At 34.5% G+C, this 27,975-nt stretch overlaps 1 protein-coding gene across 2 annotated transcripts in view; it reads left to right on the forward strand.

Moving 5' to 3' along the window:
• The window catches only part of SPAG16 (sperm associated antigen 16), a 1,060,347-nt gene that overhangs the window by 645,973 nt on the left and 386,399 nt on the right, over window positions 1–27,975 (forward strand). The window contains exons 13-14 of one of the 2 annotated variants that reach the window (XM_047721012.1): window positions 838–964; window positions 8,043–8,119. In XM_047721012.1, coding sequence (XP_047576968.1) covers window positions 838–964; window positions 8,043–8,075 — 160 coding nt within the window. In that variant the 3' untranslated portion in view covers window positions 8,076–8,119. Of the gene's footprint in view, window positions 1–837; window positions 965–8,042; window positions 8,120–27,975 lie in introns of those variants that run through there. The other variant, XM_047721011.1, reaches the window with a different exon arrangement.

Below are 27,975 nucleotides of genomic sequence, written 5' to 3' on the forward strand. Positions count from 1 at the left end.
TTGTTTTATGGTTAAATTCTACATAACTTAATGTAATAATTCACTTTTTTTTTCTTGAGAGAGAGAAAGAGTATGTGCACAAGTGGGGGAAGGGGCAAAGAGAAAATCTTAAACAGACATCACGCTCAGTGTGGAGCCTGATGCAGAGCTCATCTCACCACCCTGAGATCATGACCTGAGCCTAAATCAAAAGTGACACACTTAACCAAGTGAGCTACCCAGCTGTCTGAATAATGTACTCCTTTAACAAAATAATATATATTCTTATTTTTCTGTAAAATCTCTGTCTCTTCATGAGCTATGGAGAACAATTACTGTTCTAGAACAATTGCCCTAATAGTTAAAGATGATTATTTCAATAAAATGGGCTTTGGAGTATAAACCTTTAAAGAAATGTGTTGTACTTTAAAGAAATTTTGTTGTACAAAATCAAAAATGATTTTGGGAATCATTAGAAAATAGCAGGTAAATTTTCTATAAATGAAATTGGATTTCATTATTTTCTTAGCATATTTCTTTATTAGATGGGGAAAATTTTTATGTAGCCATTTCATGAGGAGTAAATGATACCGTATAAAGATGGCTTTACCAAATGACTTTAAATTAAAGTTAACTTAAATTTAGTCAGTTTTATGCTACTAATTCTATAAAGTGCTTAAGATACAAGGTGGCTATAGAATTTTCTTTTAAAATGTGGTTCTTGTACATTTTTGCCATTTATAAAACTACCTTATGCCTCAGATACTTAAGTTATCTTCATAAGCACTGTGTAGACAGCATAGGAAACATTTAGGTGCTAACTCCTGAAATGTGAACTCTTCATTTCTCTCTATACAGCGAAAGATGCAGATACACTTTGTATGGACATACAGATTCTGTGAACAGCATTGAGTTTTTTCCTTGCTCCAACACTCTTCTCACTGGTTCTGCAGATAAGTCCCTGTCTGTATGGGATGCAAGAACAGTAAGTAAATTATTAACCCTTTTTCTAGGTTTTGATAAGTCTAATCACTCTTGGTCATTCTTTAGGTGTGAGGTACAACTTATAAAGTGATTGTGCAAGAAGGGTAGTAAGTTCCTATTTACAAAATCTTAATGTATTCCTATCTACCCTGCCTCCTCACTGTAAGGCTTATAAAAATAATGCAACTTCTTCATTAAACATTAATTCAACAGTTACTTACTGAGAGAGAATTTCTGCTGGTGCAGGGAATATGAAAGGGGAACCCATATTGCTTTCCCTTAAGGATCTTGTAGCAAAGAGAAACGAGATTATCTTAATGCAGTGAGATATGTTTTTAAGTGGAAGAACATATAAGACACAGGAGGAAAGCAACAACTGTTATTTGCCTAAAAGAGTATGGATGGTTTCTGAGAGGAGTTTGTGCTTGAGCTGAGATGCGGACGATAAGTAGGACATACCAGGTAGTTTTGAGAAGGGTGCATTCCGGGAATGGCTAGTACAAAGCAATAGAAATATGAGGCTATAATAGCATGTTCTAGGAATAATGGTATGCATGAATAGAGCTTACAGAAGAAGAAAGAAAAGGCAGGGAAGAATATACAGATAGACAAGGACAAGATCATGAAATATCTGAGTCAAATTTTATAGTGTTTCAGAGGGAAACTTAGAATGTGAAGGAAGCAGCGTAGCATAATCAAATTTGCCTTTAGTAAGACTAATATAATATGGTAGTTGAGTAAACAAATTAGTTTTATTGAGGAAGCTGGTACAACAGGCTATGAGTGGATAGGAATTTGAACTGGGAGACTTACAAAAACTGGGGGGAATAGATTAAAGTCAGGAGGTTTAACTCTCGGAATTTTTTTTTTTAAGTATTTTATTTATTTATTTGAGAGAGAGAGAGAACACACGCTGTGGGGAGGGGCAGAGGAAGAGGGAAAAGCAAACTCCACACTGAGCAGGGAGCAAGACACAGGGCTCAGTCCCAAGAACCTGAGATCATAACCTGAGCCAGAGGCAGATGCTTAACTGACTAAGCCACCCAGATGCCCCAACTCTCAGAATTTGAAGAGTGATTGGAGGTAGAGATTATGGGAGGAGAAAGTGTGTAAGGTGACAAGCTGTGTCAGTTTGTCCAAGACTGAAGAATGTCTTGGGTCATGAGACTTTCAGTGGTAAAACCAGACAGTCCTAACTCACTGTTGCTTCAACAGAGAAACAGATGTAAAGAAATGATGGGTATTAAAGAGGGCATGTGCTGTGATAAGCACTGTGTGTTATATGCAACTAATGAATCATTGAGCAGTACATCAAAAAAAACTAATGATGTACTACATGTTGGCTAACTGAACATAATAAAACAATTTTTTTAAATGGAGACAGAAGGTGGAAACTCATTTTCAAACACTTTGGATGTGAAGATGAAGAGAAGAAAGGCTATAGCTCTAGGGTCAAAATAAAAACAAAGGGTCCTTCTTTGTTCAGATAGCAAACAGCAGGCTTATTTGTGTAGGGAAAGAGCAAAGGAGGAGAAAGGGATTGAAGGTGGAGGAAAGAGAAGATGTAGCACAGAGGCTTATTGAGCACAGATTTTAGTAATTTGAGAAATGCCAAGATATGCAAAACAAGGTCTCCATATCATTTCTTAGCAACATTTGATGAGGATAATAAAGAAAAAAGGACTCCAGGAGACTATACAAAAAAGAAGAAATATGCATAGTTTCTGATTTCTGGGTCAGTAAAGTAATACAACTTATAATTTCTCCCATTTATCTTCCCACAAAAGACACATGACTAACATCAATAAAGGAATATGATGATGAACATACAAATGGTAGGACTAGCAATCCATTTCACTATGGGAGGCCCAGTTTAGGGTTTTGAGACAAATTAATTTGGGATGAATAGAGAACAAGAAGTCCTCAGGTTCACATATTACAGAAAAAGACTACAAATGTCTGAGGCACCAACTTTACATGTTGCAGAAATTCAGACTTCTGATGAAGCAGAAGTCAAAAGGTACTAGGGGAAAAGTGTGTCAGGCATGACTTAATAAAATCAGAATGACTTTTCTTGAGTACATAGGTCCCTCAGCCTCCTCCTTGCTTTAAAGTAGCTTAGATCCTGATGCAGCAGAGTTCATTCCTGCTAATGGAGCATCAGTGGAAAAGAAAGATTTTCAAATGCATTTAGCCTAAATGCGTAGATGTGAAGTGCATATAAAAGCAATCGGTAAAGGAAAACCCACAGAGAAAATATTAATTTAACAGTGACCTAAATTTTATGTTCATTTTCTCTTGATTTCAGGGTCCCCCTCCCAAAAGTGCTATAACTGAATGTTCTCAGAAAACATGTCTCTTATTTATTTTCACTCATATGAAAAACTGAAGTACTAATGCTTAGGAGTAAAATTGTTCTTGTTAAGAGAAGCTGCGTCTGCGTATCTGCCTTAAATGCACAGAGCTGTGTACTGATGGTAACCTTCCTACCTGATGTTGCAAGCTCTTTTTGTATTGTCTTTATTTCCCATGGTAACTCTGAGAGCAGAAAAAAGAAATTCACCACAGAACAGGGCCTTTAGTATACATTAGCATAGCACTGGATTAAATGTATGTTCATAGAAAGGTTGTGAATCTCCAAAGTATCTTGTAGTTCGTGTAAATATAATTACATGTATGAAGTTGGTTTAATGGCAAATTAAAATTTATATTACTATGCATGCTGGTATGAAATTAATTAATAATAGGGGGCTTCTGGGTGGCTCGGTCATTTAAGCATCCGACTCTTGATTTTGGCTCAGGTCATATTTCAGGGTTGAAATGAGATTGAGCCCCGCCTTGGAATCCGTGCTCAGTGGGGAGTCCATTGGAAATTCTCTCCTTCTCCCTCTACTCTTACCCTTGCTAGTGTGCTCATGCACTCACTCTCTCTGTCACATAAATAAATAAGTCTTAAGTAAGTAAGTAAGTAAATAAATAAATAAATAAATAAATAGATGTAAGTTAATACTAGGAAAAGGACTCTAAAATATTTTGATGTGAATGAAATGTTGTGCATAAATGATAGTAAATGCATCATTGATTAGAAATAAAACCATTTAATGAGTATATTTTCTGAAAACATTTTCAAAACAGATAGTAAAAAAAATACTTAAATTTGCATTATGTAATTTAGAGTTAGCATGTAAAGCAAAAGGAAATTCACTTATTTTATTAATAATTAGACAACAAAGTTATGAACTAAAATATTAATATAAAATTCTACAAATAATAGAGAACTTTAGAATTTTTTTAATTTAATTTTTTTTCAGTGTTCCAAAATTCAAGGTTTATGCACCACACCCAGTGCTCCATGCAATACGTGCCCTCCTTAACACCCACCACCAGGCTCACCCAAGTCCCCACGCCCCTACCCTCCAAAACCCTCAGTTTGTTTCTCAAAGTCCACAGTCTCCTCATGGTTTGTTTCCCCCTCCAATTTCCCCCAACAACTTTAGAATTAACATTTAGAATTAAAATGTTTAGAAATAAACAAACTTTAGAATTAAACAACAAAGTCACAAAACAATTAAACAAAATTGTTTTACTAAATTTCCATTAGGCAGTCCTAGTGATTTTGTTTCATATCCACCTCATTTATTTAAAACATAAAATAAAGAAAACCTTGAAAAAACTAGATTTAAATTATATATATATATATAATAAATATAAATTATATATATATATCTTTTTTAAAAATACATGTTTTATGTTGTGGATATCATATGAAATTATTCACTGTCTGAACCATCCCAATGTTTCATGAAAGAGTTAAAAGGGAAATTTCTTTTTGTAGTTGAATATTAAGAGCTATTCAAAGAGAAAAGCAGGATAGCTATAGTTTCTACCGAGAGTAAAAACTATATGACGTTATTGATATGGATGGCACTGATTGGTCTTATAACATGAACTGCATCTGTAGTATGCCAGTATTCTTCTTCTTTATAACTTTGAGATTATGTTAATTCCTTGGTAAGTGATAAACTGTCTGGTTACACTGAAAGTCTGAACCAAAAAGGAGATGAATGGCTTCCCTCTCTTAGCAAAGCAAGGACAGCCCATTTTGTCACATCAATGTGATCGATTACTACTGAGACATCCTCTAAAATATTTTTTGATGAAACATGAAAATGACCAGTGGATTATATTCCTATAAATTAATTTTAAACCTCTTTCTCCCATTTCCAAACATATACTAGTCTTAAATCATTAACTAATCTAACAGCTTATTGTCAAAGATAATGAATGTAGAGACCTCTAAGTCAGTCTCTAAGTCAACTGGACAGTTCAGCTCTGAATTCTGTGGGAGATGAGGAGAGGGATATAAATCTCTATAATTACCAAATGGAGGCTATTAAATAGCTTGCAGTTTGAAAACTCATGAACTTGTTCTGTTTTAAAGAATTACATGCAGAAAGAGTATTTTTCCCCTCAAAATTATGAAACGGTGAAATTATTTTATTAATATTGAAAAATAAGATTGTTACATTGCCAGAAAATGATGTATAATATAGGACATTTAATGGATACTTACAACAATCTCTCAAAAAGGGATATGAAAAAATTCCCAACATAAATCAGTGATATGGAAGCCCATTTAAAATAAATGCAATGAGATTTTTAATCATTCACAAGTCCAATGAAAATATTAAGCTTTTAAATTTTTTTTAATGAATGCATTCACTGTATAGTAAAACATAGAATGGGATAAATAATACATCTCTGAGTTGTTCAGAGCTGGACTGACAACAGTCAGGGCTGCTGACATTTTGTCTCTTTTGAAGAATTGGACACAGAGAGTTCATGGCCAGGACTGCCTTTGGTGGCTGTTTCTTGCCCCCTAGACGAACCGCAGGCTTTTATCTGGCATACAATGTTGTCTTGACTTAGCTTTAGCCAGAATAGCCAGTAACTGATCGCTGTGAATTCCTGTAAAGTGGAAAAACTAAGAACTCACCAAAAAGTTATACTGTTAGGTCCTGTCTGGAGCCTGGCCCTGTGTTAACTCCATAGTTCAACCTACACCCTGCATACACCTCTTGGTTTCCCTTGATGGGATCTCGTGAACTCTCAGAGGAGCCTATCATTTTTCGGAAGCTAAAACTGTGGAAGTAAATGCAGAGCTTGCACCTTCTCTCTCTAGGTTTTATTCCTCAGGCACATTCAATTTAGCAATCTGTATGAAAGATCTTTTTGCCACACAACATCTTGGGTTTAGGATTGTTGATTGTGACAGAGTCCCTGCCATCAGGGAACACATAGTCTATTAATTAATATGCAGTGGTAATAAAGATAAAAAGATATATATACATAAAGACAAGTTATTTTAAAATACTGTAGTAATTGCTATTTATAACTATGACTTTGGCTTTTTGTATCAAAGCTCACTATTCCAAGAGGTGATTTGATGACTCACGCTGATTGGATACCTCCTATGTGCCATCACTGCACCTATACCATCTATGTAATGCTTACTGAAATTACCATTATTGTCTATATTAAACGTTGAAAAAAACAAAGGCTTAGAAGGGTAAAACATATTGCCCAAGATCAGCCAACTGGCCAGTGGCAGCATCAGGAAGTAGGCTGGTTCTCCAACCTCCACTCTCTATTGTATTTTTGTTGGGTCTCACTGAAAATTAGAATAGTGTTAAAATGACATTTCAGTGAGAAAAGGTGATTTCCTCTGCCTGTATTTCCCAAAATATTGGCTTACCACAGTAATTCAGTAATTCACAAGTCAGATCTGTTGCTTGGACTTAGCAACCATCAGAGCTGCAAATGATGCCTCATAGATACAAAACTCCAAGGGAAAAAGTGCATTATGGTCTGTAGTTATCAATTCGGATACTGGATTTTCAAATTCATCCACCAATTATGCAAAGACATTTTTGTTAAAATTTTCCTAGGCATTTTTCTCATCCTGAGGTTGATTGATTGGTCTTGTAAACTAATCAGAAGTTGTCAAATACAAGCAATGTGGTACCAACAGATATGTCTGAGAAAATAAATGTACTTAATTGTTCTATAGAATCCTGGGTTTATGTCCTAAATTATCTCTTTGGTTATATCAAATAGTAAAGGACAGTGGTAGCAAACAGACATTCTGAGGATTCAAACCCAAATTCTGCTCCTTATTAGCTTTTGCCATAATTGTCTAAAATCTTTGTGCCTCAGTTTCCTCATTCGTGAAATGTGGAGGGTAGTAGTAGCTATCACATTAAAGTGTGATGGGGATTAAATGAGGAGTCATAAAAATACTTAGACGTTTGACTGACATAAGAATTTAATATATTTCAGAGATTCTTATAATAGCTGATATATATCGTATTATAGTTGTTTGCTTACTCATCATGTAACTCTGAGCTTTCTTCTCTACGTTTGCAATTTTTGGCATAATAGGTGCTCAGTAGATGTTGGAAGGAAGGGAGGGAAGTTGGAAAAACCATTAATCAGATGTTTTTCTTTTTACCTGAAAAATCAACTGTTTTCTAAAAATAAAAAAATAAAAAATAAGTATTTTAATACACAATGAAACAATAATATATTAAATAAGTTATTCAGTGTAATATTATTTCAAAAGATTGTGATTTAACTCATAAAATGCTGTGTTTCACTTTCTCTGTACAGCACATAAAATCTAACTCATAAAATCTGACATTGCTACATGTATATCACAAATATATCATTCATTTTCTCTTATCTTTTTTTTTAAATTAACAAAAATAGCATTGCAGTGGTCATCAGTGGAAAAACCAGACTTTTGTTTGTGGGTGCCAGGCTTCGATAAAAATGTCATATTTCAATGGAAACAATGTTTAATCACTATGCATTTCTAATTGAAACAGAGTAGTTTTATGCAATTATTTCAGTTCTCTAAGAATTAGAAATAACTCCTTCATACTTCATGTAGTTCATTTAAATTTAATTCAATAAAGATGTGTAAAGTTGTGGTGTAAGTGGGCATAACAGTAAGCAAAATCTCTAACCAATTGTTTAGGAAAAAAAATATTCTCAATAACACTTCACTCTTGTCATAGCTGAGACACCCTTTGCATTGTCTTTTCTATTGAATTGTCTGGATTAAATTGCATTCTACAATTGGAGGGACCAATACAAAAGAAAAATACCAGGTATTATAAATTTGTCCTTTGAATAAAAATAACAGGAGCTAAATCTCAAAAACTTTTCCCCATATGCTTAGTCAATTTTTAGTTCATTGCTGAAATGGGTCATTTGTATCACTTTAAAAGTATATTATTAGCAGAGATATTATCATCTAGGAAGGTATGAAATTTAGATATAGATAGGTCATTTCCTCTTATATTCCTTAGTAATAGCTGTCATAAAAATAACTAGTGTGTATTCTGTCAGGTAGTTTAGATACATGACTTGAACATTACAAACAATATTGCATGTTAGAGAATATGTTCACCACATTATAGAAAAAGACAATGATGTTCAGAGGTGTTAAAAAAGCTTTTCAAAGGTCCACAGCTAAATGGTGGTCTTAAGATTGCAATCCTGGGGGTGCCTGGGTGGCGCAGCTTGTTAAGGGTCAGACCTGTGGTTCTGGCTCTGGTCATGAATTCAGTGTCATGAGATAGAGCCTGGCAATAGGCTCTGCATTCAGCACAGCTGGCTTGAGATTCTCTCTCCCTCTATATCTACCCCTCCCGCTTGCACTCTCTCTTCCTCTCTCTCTAACAAATAAATCTTAAAAAATAAATAAATAAAAGATTGCAACCCTGTTCCTTCTGACATAAAAGGCCATGTCCCTTTACTGCTACTTGTTATCTCTATGTTATTTGATGACATTAACTAAACCTGATTATTAAAAGGCATTTGTAAATATCTGTCTAAGACACTGAGTTGGGTAGTGTACCAAATAAAATGAAAACCCTCTAAATCTAATTTAGCTTCATTACTTTGTCTCTTTTATCATAATGTATGTTCTTGGGGAAGAGTAAGGGTAAATGCAAGGTAAAGCATAATTAGTTATCCTTGTGTATCCTTGTAGAAATCCTACAATGCATGCCAAAGTTAAAAGGAGATTTTTTACATTCCTCTTTTGAACAACTTAAATGACTGTTTCTTACTTTTATTCAGATTGCCAGTGAAATTATAATGGATAGATGATTGTTGGAAAGTTAAAGCCAAAGGAGAGGCACAGATAATCATCTTTTTTAGATGTGATAGAACCTAGGTGTGGTCTCTTGGAAAAAATAAATTTTGGGACCTATTTGAATTGAATAAGATATGGGGTTATCCTGTAAGACTATTGAGGACACCTTACTTATAGACTGTGTATGACCAGAAGGAAATCCCAGTGGATTGCTTCTACCCTTTCTGCCTTGAGTACACTGTAGAGAAAATATAGAATCCTAAGTCAGATAGACTGGAGTTTTAATCCAGATTCTGTCACTTTCTAGTTGTATGTAATAAAACATGATGTTTAATACCTGTGAAGTTTAGCATTTTGTTTTAAAACAGAACTAATAATTAAATCACTGTGTTAACACTAGGAATATGTATTTTGAAGTAAAAAATGAAGTCATTTTTCCCTTGATTGGTAGCTGAGAATGCTACTAGCACGTCTTCTCATGATTTGTAGTTCTGTCTCTTTGGTTGATGAGTTAAATGATGCTTAATGAAATTGAACAAGTCCATTGCAGATTGCTCTACCCAGTGTTTTGTCTGTTGATGTCACTTTCAGTAACTCAGTGACTGTAATTCATTGCATCAATTTGTAATTCCACCATCCCTATGATGTTTATTTGACCTATCTTGCTTGCAGTCCCCTAATTTCAGTTTAACATATAGAAATTACTTAGGAATAAGCTTGTCACTTGTTATTTATTCTTTTATATAATCAACCCATTAAAGCTTTAGTAATGATGACTTGGCTGTGTTTCAAGATAGCCTTAACTTTGAATTCATTGTAGCACTACATGTTAATTATCATTTTTAGGTACCATTGATGAAACTAGAAATTAAATGCAGCATTTTTTGGCAAGAGTTTCTGGCATCCTACTATGGTTGTGATCAGTGTAAGGTAAAACTACACCTCTTGTTATGTAGATCTACAGAACCAGAAAATTAACAGTTAATTAAAATGCATTTCTAATGGATAATCATGAACACTCCATATAATCATTTATTTGACCATTAATTATACTCAAACCTTTCATTCAATGAAGAAAAAAAAAGACAACCCACCTTGTGCGCCCCCCCTCTTTCTGCATCACATACAGAGATTACCTGGATTCTTAGCACACTTATATAAAATCAGATACTTCAGTTTGTGACATTTATATATTCTATACTTAAAAGCAAAACCATTTCAAATTTAGTCATACAACAAAATTAAATTATAAGAGTCTGTAAAAGATATAATAAAATGGGCATTTGTTGTTTATTTGACTGCCTAGCAACCAAGAAACATTCTCCTCTGGGGAAAAACTAGCAATATATGAAATTTATCATGAGGCAGGACCGAAGTGTCTATTTTTGTTTGTTTGTTTGTGTTTGTTGTTGTTCTTTTTTGTTAATTTGTTTTTGTGGTTTCTGGGAAGTTAGCAAATGGGCATGCCCATCTAGAACTTTGAATTTGGAGAAAATAATGCAGTGACAGAGGACCAAGTAGGAAATTGTGATTGAAATATTACTGAGAGTCCATACTTAGAGGAAGTGTCTTAGCCAGATGTTCTCAGGAATTTGACAGTGTTTACTATAACTTAGTTTCCTTTAGTTCTCTCTCTCTCTTTTTTTTTATAACAAACTATTTTTTTTCTCTTTTTGGGGAAATGAGGGGGTAGTAGTTAGCAAAATAAATTTCTGTTGCTTACATTCATGAATCCTAAAGGATACATACCTAAAACCCAAATAATATCAAATGGTTAAAGATGTATTAGATACTGAATGAGTGTAATAGGGAAGCATAAATCAACAATAAAAAGGAACCTATGAACTATAGTACTTATGAAGGCCTATAAACCAAGGAAAAACATTTAATACGTAAACATGCATATATGTGTATGTTCCTCGTAATTTACTTATGGGTCAAAGAGTAACAGCATCTTAAAATTACAATAAGGAGTTCACTTTATGATAAAATTTATGAGCAACAACCAAAAAGATACTTAGGAGAAAGTCATAGTGTTAAATGATTTTATTACTGTTTCAGAAAGCCTAAAAATAAATAGTCACTTTACAATAATAGGAATAATACAATGAAATTAACCAAAATATCAGTTAAAAAATAATAAAAACTAAAGAATAATTTAATGGGGGATGAAAAAACAGAATTTATTGATCTAAAACCTGCTTCTTTGGAAAGTCATTAACAAACCATACTAGGACCTGTTTTGCCTTTGCCTCACTATTATTTATCATTTTACTATTTCAGTAATGTAGAAAAAATCTAGAGAGAGATTAAAAGATAATTATTTCCAATAACCTGTTTAGAAAATCCTGAAGAACCAAGAACCAACTCAGAGTTTTAGAACTCATTAAAATGTCATAAAGGTAACCCAACACAATTAAATAAAAAAGTCAGTAGGTGTCCTTTCTGCTGGCAATACAAAAACAAAAGTTAAAAATGCAAATTCACCACTTAAACAAAAAATATACTCTATAAACAAAAATTTTGTGTAATATGTAAAAATAAAACTTCATAATAATGAGAAGTAAATAAATGTTGACATACATGTAAGGACATGCCAAGTTCTTTGTTCAAAAGAGACAAATATACCACTTAACTTCTTTGTAAACTAATATACAGGTTTAATGAAATTCTAAGGAAGAACCTGATAACATTTTTGCTTTGGATGCTTTCAGAAATTGACAAAGTGATTCTAACCTTTATATCTGGAGGAGCAATTGATAAAACTGAGAAAACAACAACAAAGATTGATAAGAAAAACTAGCTTACTAGGTATTAAACTAAAATTAAAAATTACTATGAAATATAAAACTGAAGAAAGATTGACAACTCAATCAAAGAAAGAGAAAATAGAGCTATGAAACAGATCCTAACTATGTAGTACATCAATAAATGCTTGATTCCAAAAGGGAAATCTCTTTGAGTCTTGTTAAAGGAATCAGCTTCATTCTCATTTTTTTCCTTTCAGCCTTTCCCCATTTTGGTCTGTTGTTGCTGATTTCCAAATCCCTATCTATCTAAAGGCTGGTTATCTTTGGACTTTGGGTATCTGGTTAAAGTTCCATCTACTTGAAGGAGGGGTCATGCTACTGTTCAATCAGTTCTTTTTTTATTAGTAATTTAATTTAATTTAATTTTTATTATTATATTCAGTTAGACAACATATAGTACATCATTAGTTTTGATGTAGTGTTCAATGATTCATTAGGTGCTTATACCACCCAGTGCTCATCACCACACATTCCCTCCTTAATACCCATCACCCAGTTCTTGTTTTTTAATGATTTTTCTTTGTTACACAAGTAAAATATTGCTCAATGTAGAAAATGTGGACTTTTAAAAATACTAAAAACAACCCTAAAGATAATAATGATAAAATTTTACTATTATAACCTTTCAGATTTTTTTTTAAAGATTTTTTATTTATTTATTTGACAGACAGAGATAGGCAGAGAGGCCGGCAGAGAGAGGAAGGGAAGCAGGCTCCCTGCTGAGCAGAGTACCGGATGCAGGGCTTAATCCCAGGACCCTGGGATCATGACCTGAGCTGAAGGCAGAGGTTTTAACCCACTGAGCCACCCAGGCGCCCACCTTTCAGATTTTTAAATTCTTCAGATATTGCTTAAATTAATTCCTATAGTCATCATAGTAGCATTGTGCCATACCTAATAATACATAAGTTAATTAGTCTTCACTCAGTAATATATCTTGAATATTTTAAATATAAATACGTATATATTCTCATTCTCATGGATGCGTTATAATTAATTAAATAGATGCATCACTGTTTGCTTGGACATTCTCTTACTAAAAGATGATTGGATTGTTTCTTAAGTATTTTTTACTCTGAACAAAACTTCAGAAAACATCCTTGCAGGTGCCTTTTTTTCACAGTCATCATCATCTCATCTCCTTGATATATATTTATAGGTGTTGTAATCTACATTTTAAGAAAGGATTTAAATCATTTGGACAAAGACGCTATAAAAAGTCAACCATAACTGCTATTCTCTCCAGCACTCCATGAGTGTGCCTACTTTTCCACACTCTTGTCACTTTGATTCTACATATTAGATAGGCTAAAATTCTCTTGTCAATGTTTTAATATATAAATATTAGGACCATTGAAATGTCTTATATATTTATTAAACATGTTTGATATGCAGGCTACCGCTGACATTTATTTCTACATATTCTGGAATTGATGTTTAAATTATCTGACATAGAATTTTGGACAATTTTTAAAAATTTAGTTTGGTTAATTGGGTTCTTTGTTTTAAATTCAAAGTAGTCAATTATTTTGGCTAAATTTCAGTTATTTAAATTTCTCTTCCTTTGTCTTTGGAAATTAGGGCTTCTTGGAATTTATTATGATTCTCTTAATGGTACAATTAATGATTAAGTGTGTTCTTTAAGTTAACTAAGTATTATACATAGCACATATAATTGTACATTATATTGAATATAATTATATATTTTATGTTATAAATATATGTATTATATTATGTGTATATTTATTATTATACATATATTAGTTGTATATATTATACATAATTAATTCTAATATCACCTTCGAGTTTCCTACTTTCCTCCCAGCTGTTTTCTGGGATTTGTAGCCTCTGCCTATAGTTGGATAATAGTGTGAGATAAGGGAACTAGCACACTATTGTACTTCAGTTCTCAGATTACACTGAACCAGGCATGTCTTCCCATTATTTTTAGCAGTTATTCTGTGGACTTTATAGTACCTGACTATTGAAAATAATGGTGAGTTAGTGAGGAATATGGCATTCAATGCCAAGACAGAAGTCACATATTGCACATCTTGTATTGGCTTATGGGGTTTGACTCACATTTCTATCAAATGTCTTAGTTTATAAAGACCATAGGACTAGGGGTCAGTGGGCAAATGGTGAGAAATGCAAGAAATATCTTCTTTGCCTTTTCAGTCACTCACTATACATCCTGATGTGCTAAAGCCTGAATAGGATTCTCAGCTTAGCAAATAAGCATTAGGTTGTCCATTAGTATTTTTTAAAGTATTTGCATACTTTAGTCTTTTTCTGCATCTTTGTGGATACTACACATATCTTGATATCCAATTATAATTTCATATCAAGTGTCTCAAACCAAGATTTTAATTTAATGTGCACTTGATAAAGTTAGACTATATTAAAGGGTATTCTTCAATAAGAATTCTCTATATCTCTGATGCAGTGAAACTGAAATTTCTTTTTCCAGTATCCTGGATAATTTTATTATTTCTATATTTATGTGAAAAGGAATTTTGTCACTTAAAAAAGTCATGTACATAGATATAAACACCCAAAAATCTACTTGTAATATGCTCAATAAACACATAAGTAGTAAATGCCTATTATGCAGCAAACACTATTATAAGTTCTATAGATGTAGTAATTAAAATATAAACATAAAACAGATAAAAATCTCTGCTGTGGGGAAGATTTTTGGAGGGAGGCAGATAAAAAAATAAATGAGAAGGAAAACTAGTTATGTTAGATGATGATACATGTTGTAGAGGGAAAAAAATCAGAGAAATAACAGATATTTGACTGGTGGGGAAGAGAGTTATTGCAATAGCAATTAAGATACAATTTGAACAAAAGCCTAAAGAAGATAGGGAGGGAGCCCTGTAGATATCTGGAGGAAAAGTATTCTAGAGGAAAAAATGTAAGTACAAAAACCCTGGGGTGGAAGCATGTCCAGTGTGGCTTTGAGGAACAAGCTGGGAGTAACTTGGGTGGGTGAGTAATGGGAACAGCAATTTTGAAAATATGAAATGAAGCCAGAGAAGTGTTGGTGGGCAGGAAGTGGGGGCAAGTTACATAATCTTGTAAGTCATTTTGATGAGTTCAGTCTTTACTCAGGTTGAAATTGGAAGCTATTAGGGAGTTTTGAGAAAAAAAAAAAAGGTTTTACCTTTTGTTAGTCTAAAGGTTATGGAGAGGAAAAAGCAGTGGTAGATGCAAAAACATCATGTGTAGCCACATATGTATTGTACTCCACCTATGCAAAAGATGACAGCAGCTTGGACTAGACTGACAGCAGAAAGGACAACGTAGTTTAAAAAAAGAAAAAAACACATACATATGAACACACAGAAAGAAAAAGAATAAGAAGAGAAAATGAACAGGAGCTTGGAAATATGGAAATGCTCCACAAACAAAACTCACTCACACCTCATTCTAGCCTTTCCCTCCTAATCCAAACTCTTCAAAGAGGAAACAAATTAGTTACTCAAAAAAGAAAAATAAAAGAAAAACATATATTAATAACACATTTATTTTATTTATTATTTTAGAATTATAGATTGACCTTACAAATAAGCTTTGTCAATTTGTATATTATTTTACATGTATTATATAAAGAAGTGCTGTGGTTATGAATTTGAAGTCTGAAATCAGTACTAAAAATACAAAGATTTCAATCAATGACTTATACTTTGCAAGTGAATTTGATTTTGCCAGTATTTTTGGCTCTGCGTTCAGAAGTGATACATCTATACTGGGTCGGCTGGTAAAATAAAGCTAGGAGATTGTAGCAGATGCCATTGATCCCATAACCTCATGGTCACCCGCAGCCTTGCTGGACAGTTCCCATGGCCATTATTAACTTCCTATCTCAAGGGCTCCATCTTCATCTCTCTGAGGTTTCCTTCTCTCGGGGTTTTTCTTAGATGCCACAGTTTACTGGGCTCAAGTCCATACCTCTGGGGACAAATGGAAGTCAGTGAATAAACAGTTTAATATACCTGTCCCCCAGTAGGACAATTGTGAAGCATATTTTATATGGTTCCTCATAGGGTCCTCAGTGATACCTCAGGGTCCTAGTCCTAACTGCTCACAGTATACCCATAACATGCCCTTTACTATTTTTTCCCTTCTTTGTTTCACTTTTCCCATTCCCTTGTGTGTGCCTTCTGAATTCACATCCCCAGTAAATGACCTTCAAAGTATTTGTCTGAGGGTGTGCTGAGTGGGAAGACCCATACCAAGCCAAGTGGAAACACTTGAATCAAGTTGCTCATGTCTGATAGAGCAAAAGGTCCAGGAATATTCCACAGAAATTAAGCAAGGGTGATTAGTGGCCTTTTTGGCTTTAATCTACCCTTCTTAGCCCATATGTGCCTCATTTTGTCCCGCATCATAGCAACAGAATCTTCAAGAGTTAGCTCTTTATGTTCCCCTCCCAAATACACTGTTAGTGTTAGCATATATTTTACAAATGGTGAATCTGTTGCTACTTCCATAATTAATCATTTTTGTCAATAGTTACAAGTGAACACAGCCATGAAATACAGAATGAATAATAGGGAGCTGAAAATTTATGGGCATACTGAGGAGATATAACAATCACTTGTATCATTAACAGAGAAGCAGGAATACAGCTGCTTGGAGCCTGGGCCAGTTTAGAGAAAAAAGGGAGACTTTGCCAGAGAATGATGTGTTTCTACCATCTAGAGCAAAGCTAGGGAGAATTTATAGTGCCACAGTCATCTGGAAAGCACAACTAGATTCACAGCTTGATGAAGTCCAGGGATATTACATGTTGTAAGCCCTTGGTAAAAATCAAATTCTAAAGTTATAAGAAAATGAGGAATTTAGAAAAGACAAAAATAAAATAACATCCATAAGTCTATATTAAATTTTTATGTTAATGTACTATGAACGTATAACAAGGGTTTCTGGTTTGGCAAAGTTGAGATATAAAGACAATGAATGAGCAAATATTAGATGGTCCCTTACTTTCCTTCTTCTGGCATAATCTAAGCCTCAGGAATAGAAATATCCATGACACAGGACACTTTTTTTCTTTTATACAAAGGATCAGAATGCTACTATGTACTTAGAGATCAGAGATAATATCAACAGGGAGCACATTCTGTGTCATGAAAAGAGTTTCAGATAGATAAACATTATGGAGTGTCAGTACTCTGGTGGGTGTGGAGGCCAGGGGCAAGGGAATATGGGCAAGCATAGAAAATGCAATATTTTACATTTACAGTTTATGAAATTTACAGTTTAGTGATTGAAAAAGATACGTGAACACATTATTTCAGTACAGTGTCAAAAGGGCCAGCCTCCTCAGTATACCTATCTGCAGAACAGTGACATGATCTGATTTATACTTTCAAAGGATTACGTGGGCTATCCTTCTGAGAATAGACTGAAAGGGGACAGAGAGACAACTATCCAGGCAGAATACTTCGGTAGACTTTGAACAAGATGGTAGCAGGGGAAATAATAAAAGGTGATGAAAGGTTTTATTTATTCCTTCATTCATGTATTCTTTCATTCATTCATTCAGACATAGTTTCAGTCCTCCTGAAAAGTTAAAATAATAATACAATATGCACTTTACCCAAGTTCCCCATATGTTAACATCGTACTGTAGCTGCATTATCCCTTCCCTCTTTCTGAATATACATATGCATATATGTTTTTCAAAACATTTGAGAGTTAATAGTAGGCATAATATCCCTTAACCCACAAATACTTTATTGTGTAATACCTAAAAACACAGATATTCTTTTACATAACCATAGAGAAATTATCCACATGGGTAAATTGGTATTGATGCAATATCTAATCTATAGAGGTTATTCAAATTTGTCCAACTGCACCAATGCCTTTATAACAAAAGAAAAGTTAGGATCATATGTTCTCATTCCATTGTGTTTTTAGTTCTTTTTCATCTGGAATGGTTTCTCATTCTTTCTTTGTGTTTCATAACATTGACATTTTGGAACAGTACAACCCAGTTATTCATAGAGTGTCCCCCAAGTTGGGTTTGTCTGAAATTTCTTCTTGATTAGATTCAGCTTATGAAACTTGAGCAGGAATACCTCAGTCATAATGATCTTTTCAGGAAATTGTATCAGGAGGCACATGTTGTTGATCTACATCATTACTGGTGATGTTAATTTTGATCATTTGGACTCTGTTAAGTTTTTTGACAATGGAGCTGATTATTCCACTTTGTAATTAATAATTATCTTGATACTTTGAGACTGTAAATATTCCATGTCTTCTAAAAAATTCACTTACTCATTTTAGCATCCACCAATAATTCTCACTTTCCTCGATTATTATTATGGTGGTTGTTGATGGTGATTTCCTAACACCATCATTTCTTCATTTATCAGTGGGTTTTCTACTGAAAGGAAGAATTTTCCCTTTCTCCCTCATTTTTTGAAAATTTATATCAATGTGAATTCAAATGTTCTCTTTCATTCAATGAGTTATATTTTTATGCCATTATTTTAACACTCAAATTGTTACATTCTTGGCTAATGAAAGTTCCTCTGGGGTGGCTAAAGTGTCCTTTTGACATGTCCATATTATTCTCTGAGCACCTCTCTCAGTTTTAACACAAGAGATTTCAGGCTCATCTTATACTTTTCTTGCTGTAACACTGGAATCAGCCTTTTCTTCTAGAAGCCCTGGATACTTTTAATGGAGAATGTTATTAGAGATCAAGATTTGGGTTCCACTTGTTGTCATGACATGAGGGGGCTGGGGTCATTGCACCTAGTCCTTCTCAGTAAACCAAGCTAGAAATAGATAAAAAGATGAATATATGCACACACGAACACATACACACATTAAACTAGATATATTAAAAATTATGGATTTTTATTATTATTATATTTATTTATTTATTATTATTATTATGACACCTCTAATTCCAATCCCATGACAGAATTCATTTTATTTTCCTCCTTTTCCATGTCTAAAACTCTCCTGCTTGCCAATGACACAGACCCAGTTATCCGTAATATATTTACTTATATGTTCAATCTTATAATGCAGAGAAAACAGTTTCACTATTACTAATCCAGGTGTCTGAAAGGAAGCTTATTAATAATTAGCATTCAATATTTGTTTAGAGCTCTTTCTATCTTTAGCCTGAAGGCATATAGTCCAACTACTACCCTACCATGTTTAAGTTGAGTTAGATGTTCCCCCTCTCACAATAGTTGGTGTTACTTATTCAAATGTTATTTGTTTGAAATATGCTGAGTCATTTCTTTGTGTTCAGTAGTAGGATTTTCTACCCTCCCTTATTTGTTTTATTAATTTCTTTTCTTCTTTTTCTTTTGAGTCTGTGAAACATTAACATTCTTAGAGTCAGAACTGCATTAAATTCTATTTACCTTCGTTGTGTTTTCTGTTGGTTTAGTTTCTTTTTTCATATTTCTAGATTTTTTTTTTAAAGATTTTATTTATTTATTTGACAGAGAGATCACAAGTATCACAAGTAGATGGAGAGGCAGGCAGAGAGAGAGAGAGAGAGAGAGAGGGAAGCAGGCTCCCTGCTGAGCAGAGAGCCCGATGCGGGACTCGATTCCAGGACCCTGAGATCATGACCTGAGCCGAAGGCAGCGGCTTAACCCACTGAGCCACCCAGGCGCCCCCATATTTCTAGATTTTTAAGCAGAAAATTTAACTTATTAATTTAAGCATAGTCTTAAGGCTATATAATTTATTTTATTGCTTCTTTGTGTCTCACACATTATTTTATATATATATATATATACACATATACACACATTTGTACATGTGTCTTACTGTTTTCATTTTTATTCTTTTTAATATGTTCTTTAATTTTATTTTGTATTTCCGTATTCACTCAAGAATTGTTTAGTAAACATCATTTCTAGTTAAAATAATCTTTTAATCTTTACTATCTTAAATAATTTCTAGGTTTTTATGCATTAAAATTTTACTTGCAGCATTTTTAATTATGAAATTCATTTTTTGTGACTTAATATATTATCAGATTTTATGATTGTCCCATGAGTGTCTGAGAAGGTATAATCACAATTTGTTAGGGTGTAAATTTCTACTTTACTGGTTAGGTTCTGTAGGACTTCTGTATCCTGTCCTTGTGTCACTTATTCTGATGTATTAACATTACCTAAGGTCAATATGTTTTTTTCTATGATTTTTTACATCTCTTGTAGTTTTCGCTTATAAAGGTATTACTGTATTATTTTGGTGCATAGATATTCACAATTGTTAGATATTTGCTGTGAACTGAGTTTTTTAGCATTAAAAACAATAATTCTGTCATATTTAACACAGTTTAGTTTGAAGTTTGTTTTATTTGATATTATTATTGGTTTGCTTTATTATTATTTCTAGAAGCCTGGTCTGTCTTTGCCTATCTCTTTATATTTTGCTTTTCCAAAGTATTTTAAGCATGTGTCTTTCATACAGAATACATTTGGGTTTTGCTTTGCCAAATTGAAAATCGTTTCCTTTTAATAGATGAGTTAAGTCATTCATTGAAATGTTTAAATGTAACTCTCATATTATTTTATGTAATAATTACTATGTATATTTTATTTGGTATGTTACTCTATGTGAAATGGTTTGGGGGCTCTTTTTAAAAAAAAATCTTTTAGTGTTTAAGAAGGACTATAATTTCGTTCTGTGGGCTAACTTTTTACTTATTTTTAAAACTCTTTTGTTTCCCTGCTTGCTTTTTTTTTTTTTTTTTACCATGTTACTACATTGTGGTTTTAATGACATGCTTTTTTTTTTTTTAAAGATTTCATTTATTTATTTGACAGACAAATCACAAGGAGGCAGAGAGGCAGGCGGGGTGTTGGGGGGGAAGCAGGCTCCCTGCTGAGCAGAGAGTCTGATGTGGGGCTCGATCTTAGGACCCTGAGATCATGACCTGAGCTGAAGGCAGAGGCATTAACCCACTGAGCCACCCAGGCGCCCTAATGACATGCTTTTAACTCCATATATTCCCTACACAATAATAACTTCCCTCTACCGATTCCCTTCTTCTGTCACTTTTAAAAATATTTTATTTACTTATTTGACAGAGAGAGGTCACGTAGGCAGAGGCAGGCAGAGAGGCAGGCAGAGGGACGGGGGAAGCAGGCTCCCTGCTGAGCAGAGAGTCCAATGCGGGGCTCAATCCCTGGACCCTGAGACCATGACCTGAGCTGAAGGCAGAGGCTTAACCCACTGAGCCACCCAGGCACCCCTCTCCTATCATTTTTAGGTGCAATTTTTCTACTCTGTCAGAACATGCAACACGTACTATGTAGTGCATATCATAAACATTATTTCACCATCCACCTTACCTTTTAGTGTTAAACCTACAATATATTAAAAAGCTCACCAGTAATCCTATTGCTGAAATGTTCCAATTAATCTCTTAGTTGGATTCTGTATTTAAAACTGTTTTTTACTATTGATCCTTGAATGAAAACTTAGCTGACTATAAAATCCATGATTTACATTTTCTTTCCTTGGATTATTTAAAATGCTGCTCTACTGGTACATTATTTTGTAAATAGTTTTTTAGAAGTCTGACGCCAACTAATCATCTTGCTTTTGCTATCTATCTACCTATCTATTAATTATTGCTTGGCGCCCCCCCCCCAAAAAATTAGCCCTTACTAAATTTTTTATTTAAGTAAGATTATAAAACTTAACATGTTTACCATGATATCACTTTGAATTGATCATTACTAATCAATGTTCACTATTATGCAGTGAGTGTGTAGATTCAGGACTTCTAAGTTTCTCCTCTAAATTGATCTATCCCAGTCCATCCAAGTGTTCAGCAGTAAAACAGACCTTCATATCCACTTTTGTTAGAGGGCAGTTATGAAGAAATGTAGCCTCTTTTTACTTTGTTAATATAGTGAGTTTTTAAAAAAGTCTTAAAATCTATACTTATTAACAGAAAAATCTCTTGAGGGCAGTCAGCTAACATAAAAGAATGGATTTTCTAATCAGACTTAACAAGAATCAGAGATCTTACCTGGTATTAGGCTTTACTAAACAACATTTAAAAAAAAAAAAAAAAGCTCCAAGTAAAGAGAGCAATCTGGTACCCCAAAGGCAGCCTAATCTGTGGTGCTTTATTATAGCAGCCCAAACAGACTAAGACAGGAGTTAATGTGTTGTAGAGCAGGTGCTTTCATTCCTTCCTTTCAGCAATTTGATGTGACTTTCCTTTTTGTATTTTTCTATTTTCTAAAATATTAAGGATTGAATGGGTAATAGCTGGAGGAAAAAATAGTGTAATGGAAGTGGGAGGAATAGCCTGATAATTTAGAACATGGGGTTAGAACCATTCATTTACCTGGTTGTAGCACTGGTCTGTGTTTGTATAAATTACAGGCTCATACCAGGAGTTTCATTCATCTAAAGAAACAATGCAGTGGCCTAGTTGCTTAGATAATTGATATTATCCATGCTATCAGAGACAGAATTGAGATTTTTATTAAGTCCATTTGAAAATTAGAAAACAATGGAGATTGTATATGTACAATACTGAGATAGAGTATCGCCATGTGATAGACATATTTGTATACCCATAAGCATCTTTTATTTTTATTACAGTAAATCAAAGTTCTAGATATATGTACTCCTTATCTGAATATAAACAACCTTATACTTCTCTGTTTTTTAGTCCCCCAACTCCCATGTAGATAAGATTATGACATATGCTTGTCCTATTGCTGAGGAGAAGATAAATATTGACTTACTCCTTGGAGTCTTGTCTTCCGTGTCTTCTATTTCATGTCAACATTTTTTTTTTTTCTGATGTTTTCTAATTTCTTTCAAAAAAAGGTACTATCAAGTAAATAATAACAATCCTTACATTTGTGTAATTTTTACTTTATACAGCACTAAAAACTCTAGAAATTGCTCTAAATACAATCTTCTAAGTAATAAAATAATTTGAGAAATTCTGTAACTACCCTTTTAGTCACTGTGGTTTCATAAGACACAATTGTTCTTTCTTTCTGCTGCCAAGCTATAGTTTCTCCATCAATACAAGCTGCTTACTGAGGTTCCCTAAGTCACTACCAGCCCTGGACAACTTGATACATGGCTTTTTTTTTTTTTTTTTAAACTTATTAACAGGTGCTTGCCATTTGTTGATTTTATGGAAAAAAGTCAAGTTGTAAATTTTTTTATTACAAATTAAAAATGATGTTCTTAAAAATCTCAACTTGAGCATGTATGAAGCAATTTAAAAACCTTTAAAGGTGTATGGAGAAAAACCAGGCTTTAAAAAAAAATTTTTTTGTAGTTGTCAAAAGAAGATGTCTAGGTAAAAATAATTAGAACCCATGCTGCATAGATAATGAGGATAGTTCTTTTTATCTGGTCAATGGGCGAAAAGCAAGCACTTAAGGTCTTCAGCTCGAATCTTTTGTTCATTTCTTCCTGCTGGAATTTCATTCCTTTTTGCTGTTTGACTAAAGCAGATGACAGTACAGATGGTAAGCCTCGGGGAGGGGATGAAGTCTTAGCTGGTGGATTGGCTTGCTTTGTCTCTTTGCCATCTTGTGGTTTAGGGTTTTCTTGGTGTCTATGTTGGTAATTGAATTTCAGTGTCAATACTGAAATTGAGGTAACTGCTAACCTTGGGGATCTTGTCTTGATTTTCCTTACCCTCCTCATTCCTGTCCTCCCTAGGCTGTCTTTGGCAGGAAGGATGCTGTGGAGTATGTCTACAATCCCAATGCATACTCTAAGTTCACTGGTCTACCTTGGTTCGCTTGTACCCTGGTTGTCAGCAACTCCCATCACACTCCCTGCACAGCAAGTTGGAAGACTGGTCCAAGCCCACAGGGTCTCTGCAATACAGTAAGGTTGGGAGGCGACCCTGCTGCAGAGCCAGTGCCTGTTAGGCCTGGCTTTCTGGAGCACTTTCCAATCCCACTTTCTAACCCCACTAGCACTATTCTGGCAATTCTGCTGGGATTTTGTGGACCCCTTCCTTGAGAGTATCTATAATTGTTACAGTCCTGCTGCGTATTTTACTGCCTTGACTAGAACTCGACCAGGGCCTGTCATATTTGTTGCCTTCACACCCTTTTCTTCTTCAACAACATCAAACGCCATAGTCTCTCCATCTCCTACACTGTGAAGTTTTGGCAGTCCAGATGCATGACTACATCTTCCTTGGTATCATCATATTAATGAACCATATCTAGGTCTTACATTGAAACTATTTTGCTGTTACCAAAACCTTATTGTGATGACCTTCTTCCCTACTACGTAGGTGTTGCCTATGTGGGGCTGCCCTGGCCTCTCTTTCCCTGCTGGCGCGGGTGGTGACCAGCTTGCTGTGGGCAGTACTGAGGGTGCAATTGGCTCTGAGTCCCAGCCCTGCTGCTCACGGTTGTGGTGATGGTGACAGGCTGGCAGCTGCAGCTCCTCTCGGGGTGTGATGGTAACTAGGCTGGCAGTGGGGCTACTCAGGGTTCTTAGATGGCTTTTAAGAAAGAAACAAACTACTTATCCATTATTCCCCATGGGTAACATCTAGCAGAATTTAGCAGTTTAGGCATTTTCTAAAGTGAAAAGAGCAGTCTGAAAAAGCTTGTCTCAATGACTAGAAAGGACAGTTAAGAAATTAGATGAAACCATTTTGTATTAAAGGTAGTCTTGATCTTGATCATTGAAGCAGAAACGATCTCTTCTGTCCTTCAATATTTATTTGCCTTTTTTGATCGGATTATGTGAATGATAGCCTTACCTCCTTACCAGATTATTAAGCTAAAGCTGCTTTTTATTTTTTAACCTCTCTTATGCTCTCTGGTTTGTGACATTCTCTCTAGTTTTGTTTCAGAAATAACAATGCCATTCTATGGAAAATCATATATATATAAATTAATCATCCTGGTAGAAATATCTATATTTCTGGTTATAAATATAAATCATTATAGATGTATTCCTATTCCTAATTGATGATGTTTATACTGATGTAAATTATGACCTTTAAAATGTATGAGTATAAGTATTTTCCATTCACATAATATCATTTTTCTAAGATGTCTCAAAACCAGATTCTGCAGTTGTACATTCTGTGGGCTCCATGCCAAGTAGTTGGGGACTGGCAGGCTGCCCCACAGCCATTGTGAGTTTACTGCGAGAAATCTGGAGACAGCCATGGGGAGTCCTGAGGGCCATAATCCCATGAGGACAAGACTGGACAGACATCGAGGTAATTTTTTAAAAGAAGTTATGTAACATACCTCAAATTACAAGGAAAAAGAAAAAAAGAACCTTTTTTAATACTTTGAAAATGTACATTTTGTAGAAACACCGTTTGAAAAATATATAAAACAGCTTTAAGATATGTTCTATATTAAAGAATAGAATTGATAGAAAAAGGAATATATAAAAGTTAGATTTTATTTATATACATTTCAGATAGAATTTTTTATTCTTGAAGGGCATCAGCAAACTGACCTTTCTTCATACTTCAATTTTGTCTTATCAAAACTTGTACCAATTGCATTACAGTATTTTGTTCCCTTTAATAAGAGAGAAAGGGCTGTCTTAAAAACAATATGACTGTCTCTGTCACCAAGAAGAGGCCTGAAGAAAAATTCTAGCCAAATTTTCTTTAGCTTCAGGCACTTAAGAGTCATTTGATGAGGTTGGGTTTAGATGCAGACTCCTGGGCCCCATATCAAGAAATTCTAATTAAGTTTATCTTGATCCTAGGAATGTTTATTGTTTAACAAGTGTCCCAAGTAGTTCTGGTTAATGCAGTTTTTCTAAATACAATTTGAGAAGCACTGTCCTGGTTCTTTCTATGTCAGAATCAATGTCTAAATGGTCTGATTTGAGGAATTTGAGTAAAACATAGCAGTGAAGCTTCAAGTTACCGTATTCTTATCTAACACTCGATATAATTTGTATTAAGTGATATTTATGAAATGAGAGAAAAAGATAGGGTCTCTTATTACTCTCTTACTCTTATTACTCTCCCAAACACTATAGGTATTCTCTATATGCAGTGTGTGTGTGTGTGTGTGTGTGTGTGTGTGTGTATAAAACATTTATAAATGTTTTTTACAAATTTTTTTGTTTATAAATGTTTTATACACACACACACACACACACTCATACACAGAGTTTACCTCATTCTCATTACAATAAATCAGAATTCTAGATGTATGTATTAGGTATCTGAATATAAAACAACAGCAATTGATACAGGAGTGTCATGGGTAGAGTTCATTTGTGGCAATAAAAGAACCGATGGGAATCAGGGAAAATGAAGAGGGCACCAGCCTAACAGGTGTGTATCCTAGTAAGGAACTATGGAGTTAAGCAGAAGCATGGGAAGGGGCCTATTATGGGCTGGATTTTGATCCTCCAAATTCACATTTTGAAGCCCTAACTCCTGTACCTCAGAATATGACTGTGTTTAGAGACAGAGCCTGTAAAGAGGTGGTTAAGTTTAAATAAGGTCTTATGGGTAGGCCCTTAACCCAATGTAACTGGCGTTCTTATAAAAGAAGAAATTTGGACAGAGACACCAGGGATGCATACCCACAGAAGAAAGGCCATGAGAGAACAGAATGAGAACATCTGCAAACCAAGGAGAGAGGCCTCAGAAAAAAATAATCTTGTGGTACCTTGATCTTGAACTTATAGCTTTCTGAACTGTAAGAAAATTAATTTCCATTGCTTAAGACACGTAATCTGTGACATCTTGTTAGGGCAAACCTAGCATAATAATTAAAATTTTTGTACCAAGAAGGGGGTGATGCTACAATAATACCTAAAATGTGGAAGTGGCTTTGGAACTGGGTGAAGTGCAGAGACCAGAAGAGTTATGAGGTACATGATAGAAAGAGCCTAGATGGCCTTGAAGAGACTGTTGGTAGAAATATGGATTATAAAGGTGCTTCTGATGAGGTCTCAAACAAAAATGAGAAACATCTGTCTGGAAATTGAAGGAAAGGCAATCATTGGTATATAAAGCAGCACATAAGTTGGTCAAAATGTGTTCTAATGTTTTGGGGAAAGCAGTAAGTGACAAACTTGGGTATTTAGTTGTGGAGATTTCTAAGCAAAGTGTTGGTAGTGTGGCCTGGTTTCTCCTTGCTGCTTATAGTAAAACATGAAAGGAGACAGATTAATTGAAGAGGTTGTTAAGCCAAAAGAAACCAGAACTTTAAGAGCTGGAAAATTCTCAGTCTATCGGTACTGCAAAAAATGAGAAGGTGTGTTTTAGAGAAAACACCAAGGATGGCATGGACAGTAATTCCATAAGGTGATTGTGGGTGTGACTCATGGATCTAATCAACCTCTCTGCAGAAGCCAGGGAGAGACATGGTGTTAGAACAGCAGAAACACCCTCAGCTTAGACTGAAGGGGGCAGGGATGGGACAAAATGAAGAAAGGCCTTTGAAGTTCTGGGATTTTATGGGTCAGGACAGTAGCACTGTCAGGTGATGAAACGTATGGGATCCTGCAGGAAAAGGGAGGAATGACCCAGAAGGCAGGCTGGTTTCCTCCTCAGTTCTAGAATGGGGCTACTGCTTTGGTTATTATGCAATAATGTGTTAATCTATCTATATACAGTGTGCCTGATAACCATCTGTTTTCATTTTGTAGCCCTAGTGATTTTTCCAAAGTCCCTTCTAATTTCGTATATTCATATGACCTTCCAATCCCATCGACTCCCATTTATGAACCATAAATTGCTTCACTTTTCTCTTAGAAAAAAATTTTAAAATGTCTTAATATAACCTATGACACCTCAAATGACCTGGCCTTTACTTGCCTCTCCAACTTCATCTTATTATCCTCTTTCTTGGTCTTTCTGGACAAATCCAGTTGATTTTCCCATAGTTCCCACAGTCACCATGTACATTCCCTGCAGGGTTTTCGTATGTCTTGTTCTCTCTACTTACAAAGGACCTCTTACCTTTCTTTGCCTCCTTAACACCTACCAGTTCTTTAGTTCTCACCACTGAAACCACTTTCTGAGGGAAG

This window comes from Lutra lutra, chromosome 3 (genome assembly GCF_902655055.1).
Source record: "Lutra lutra chromosome 3, mLutLut1.2, whole genome shotgun sequence".
Taxonomy (NCBI): Eukaryota; Metazoa; Chordata; class Mammalia; order Carnivora; family Mustelidae; genus Lutra; species Lutra lutra.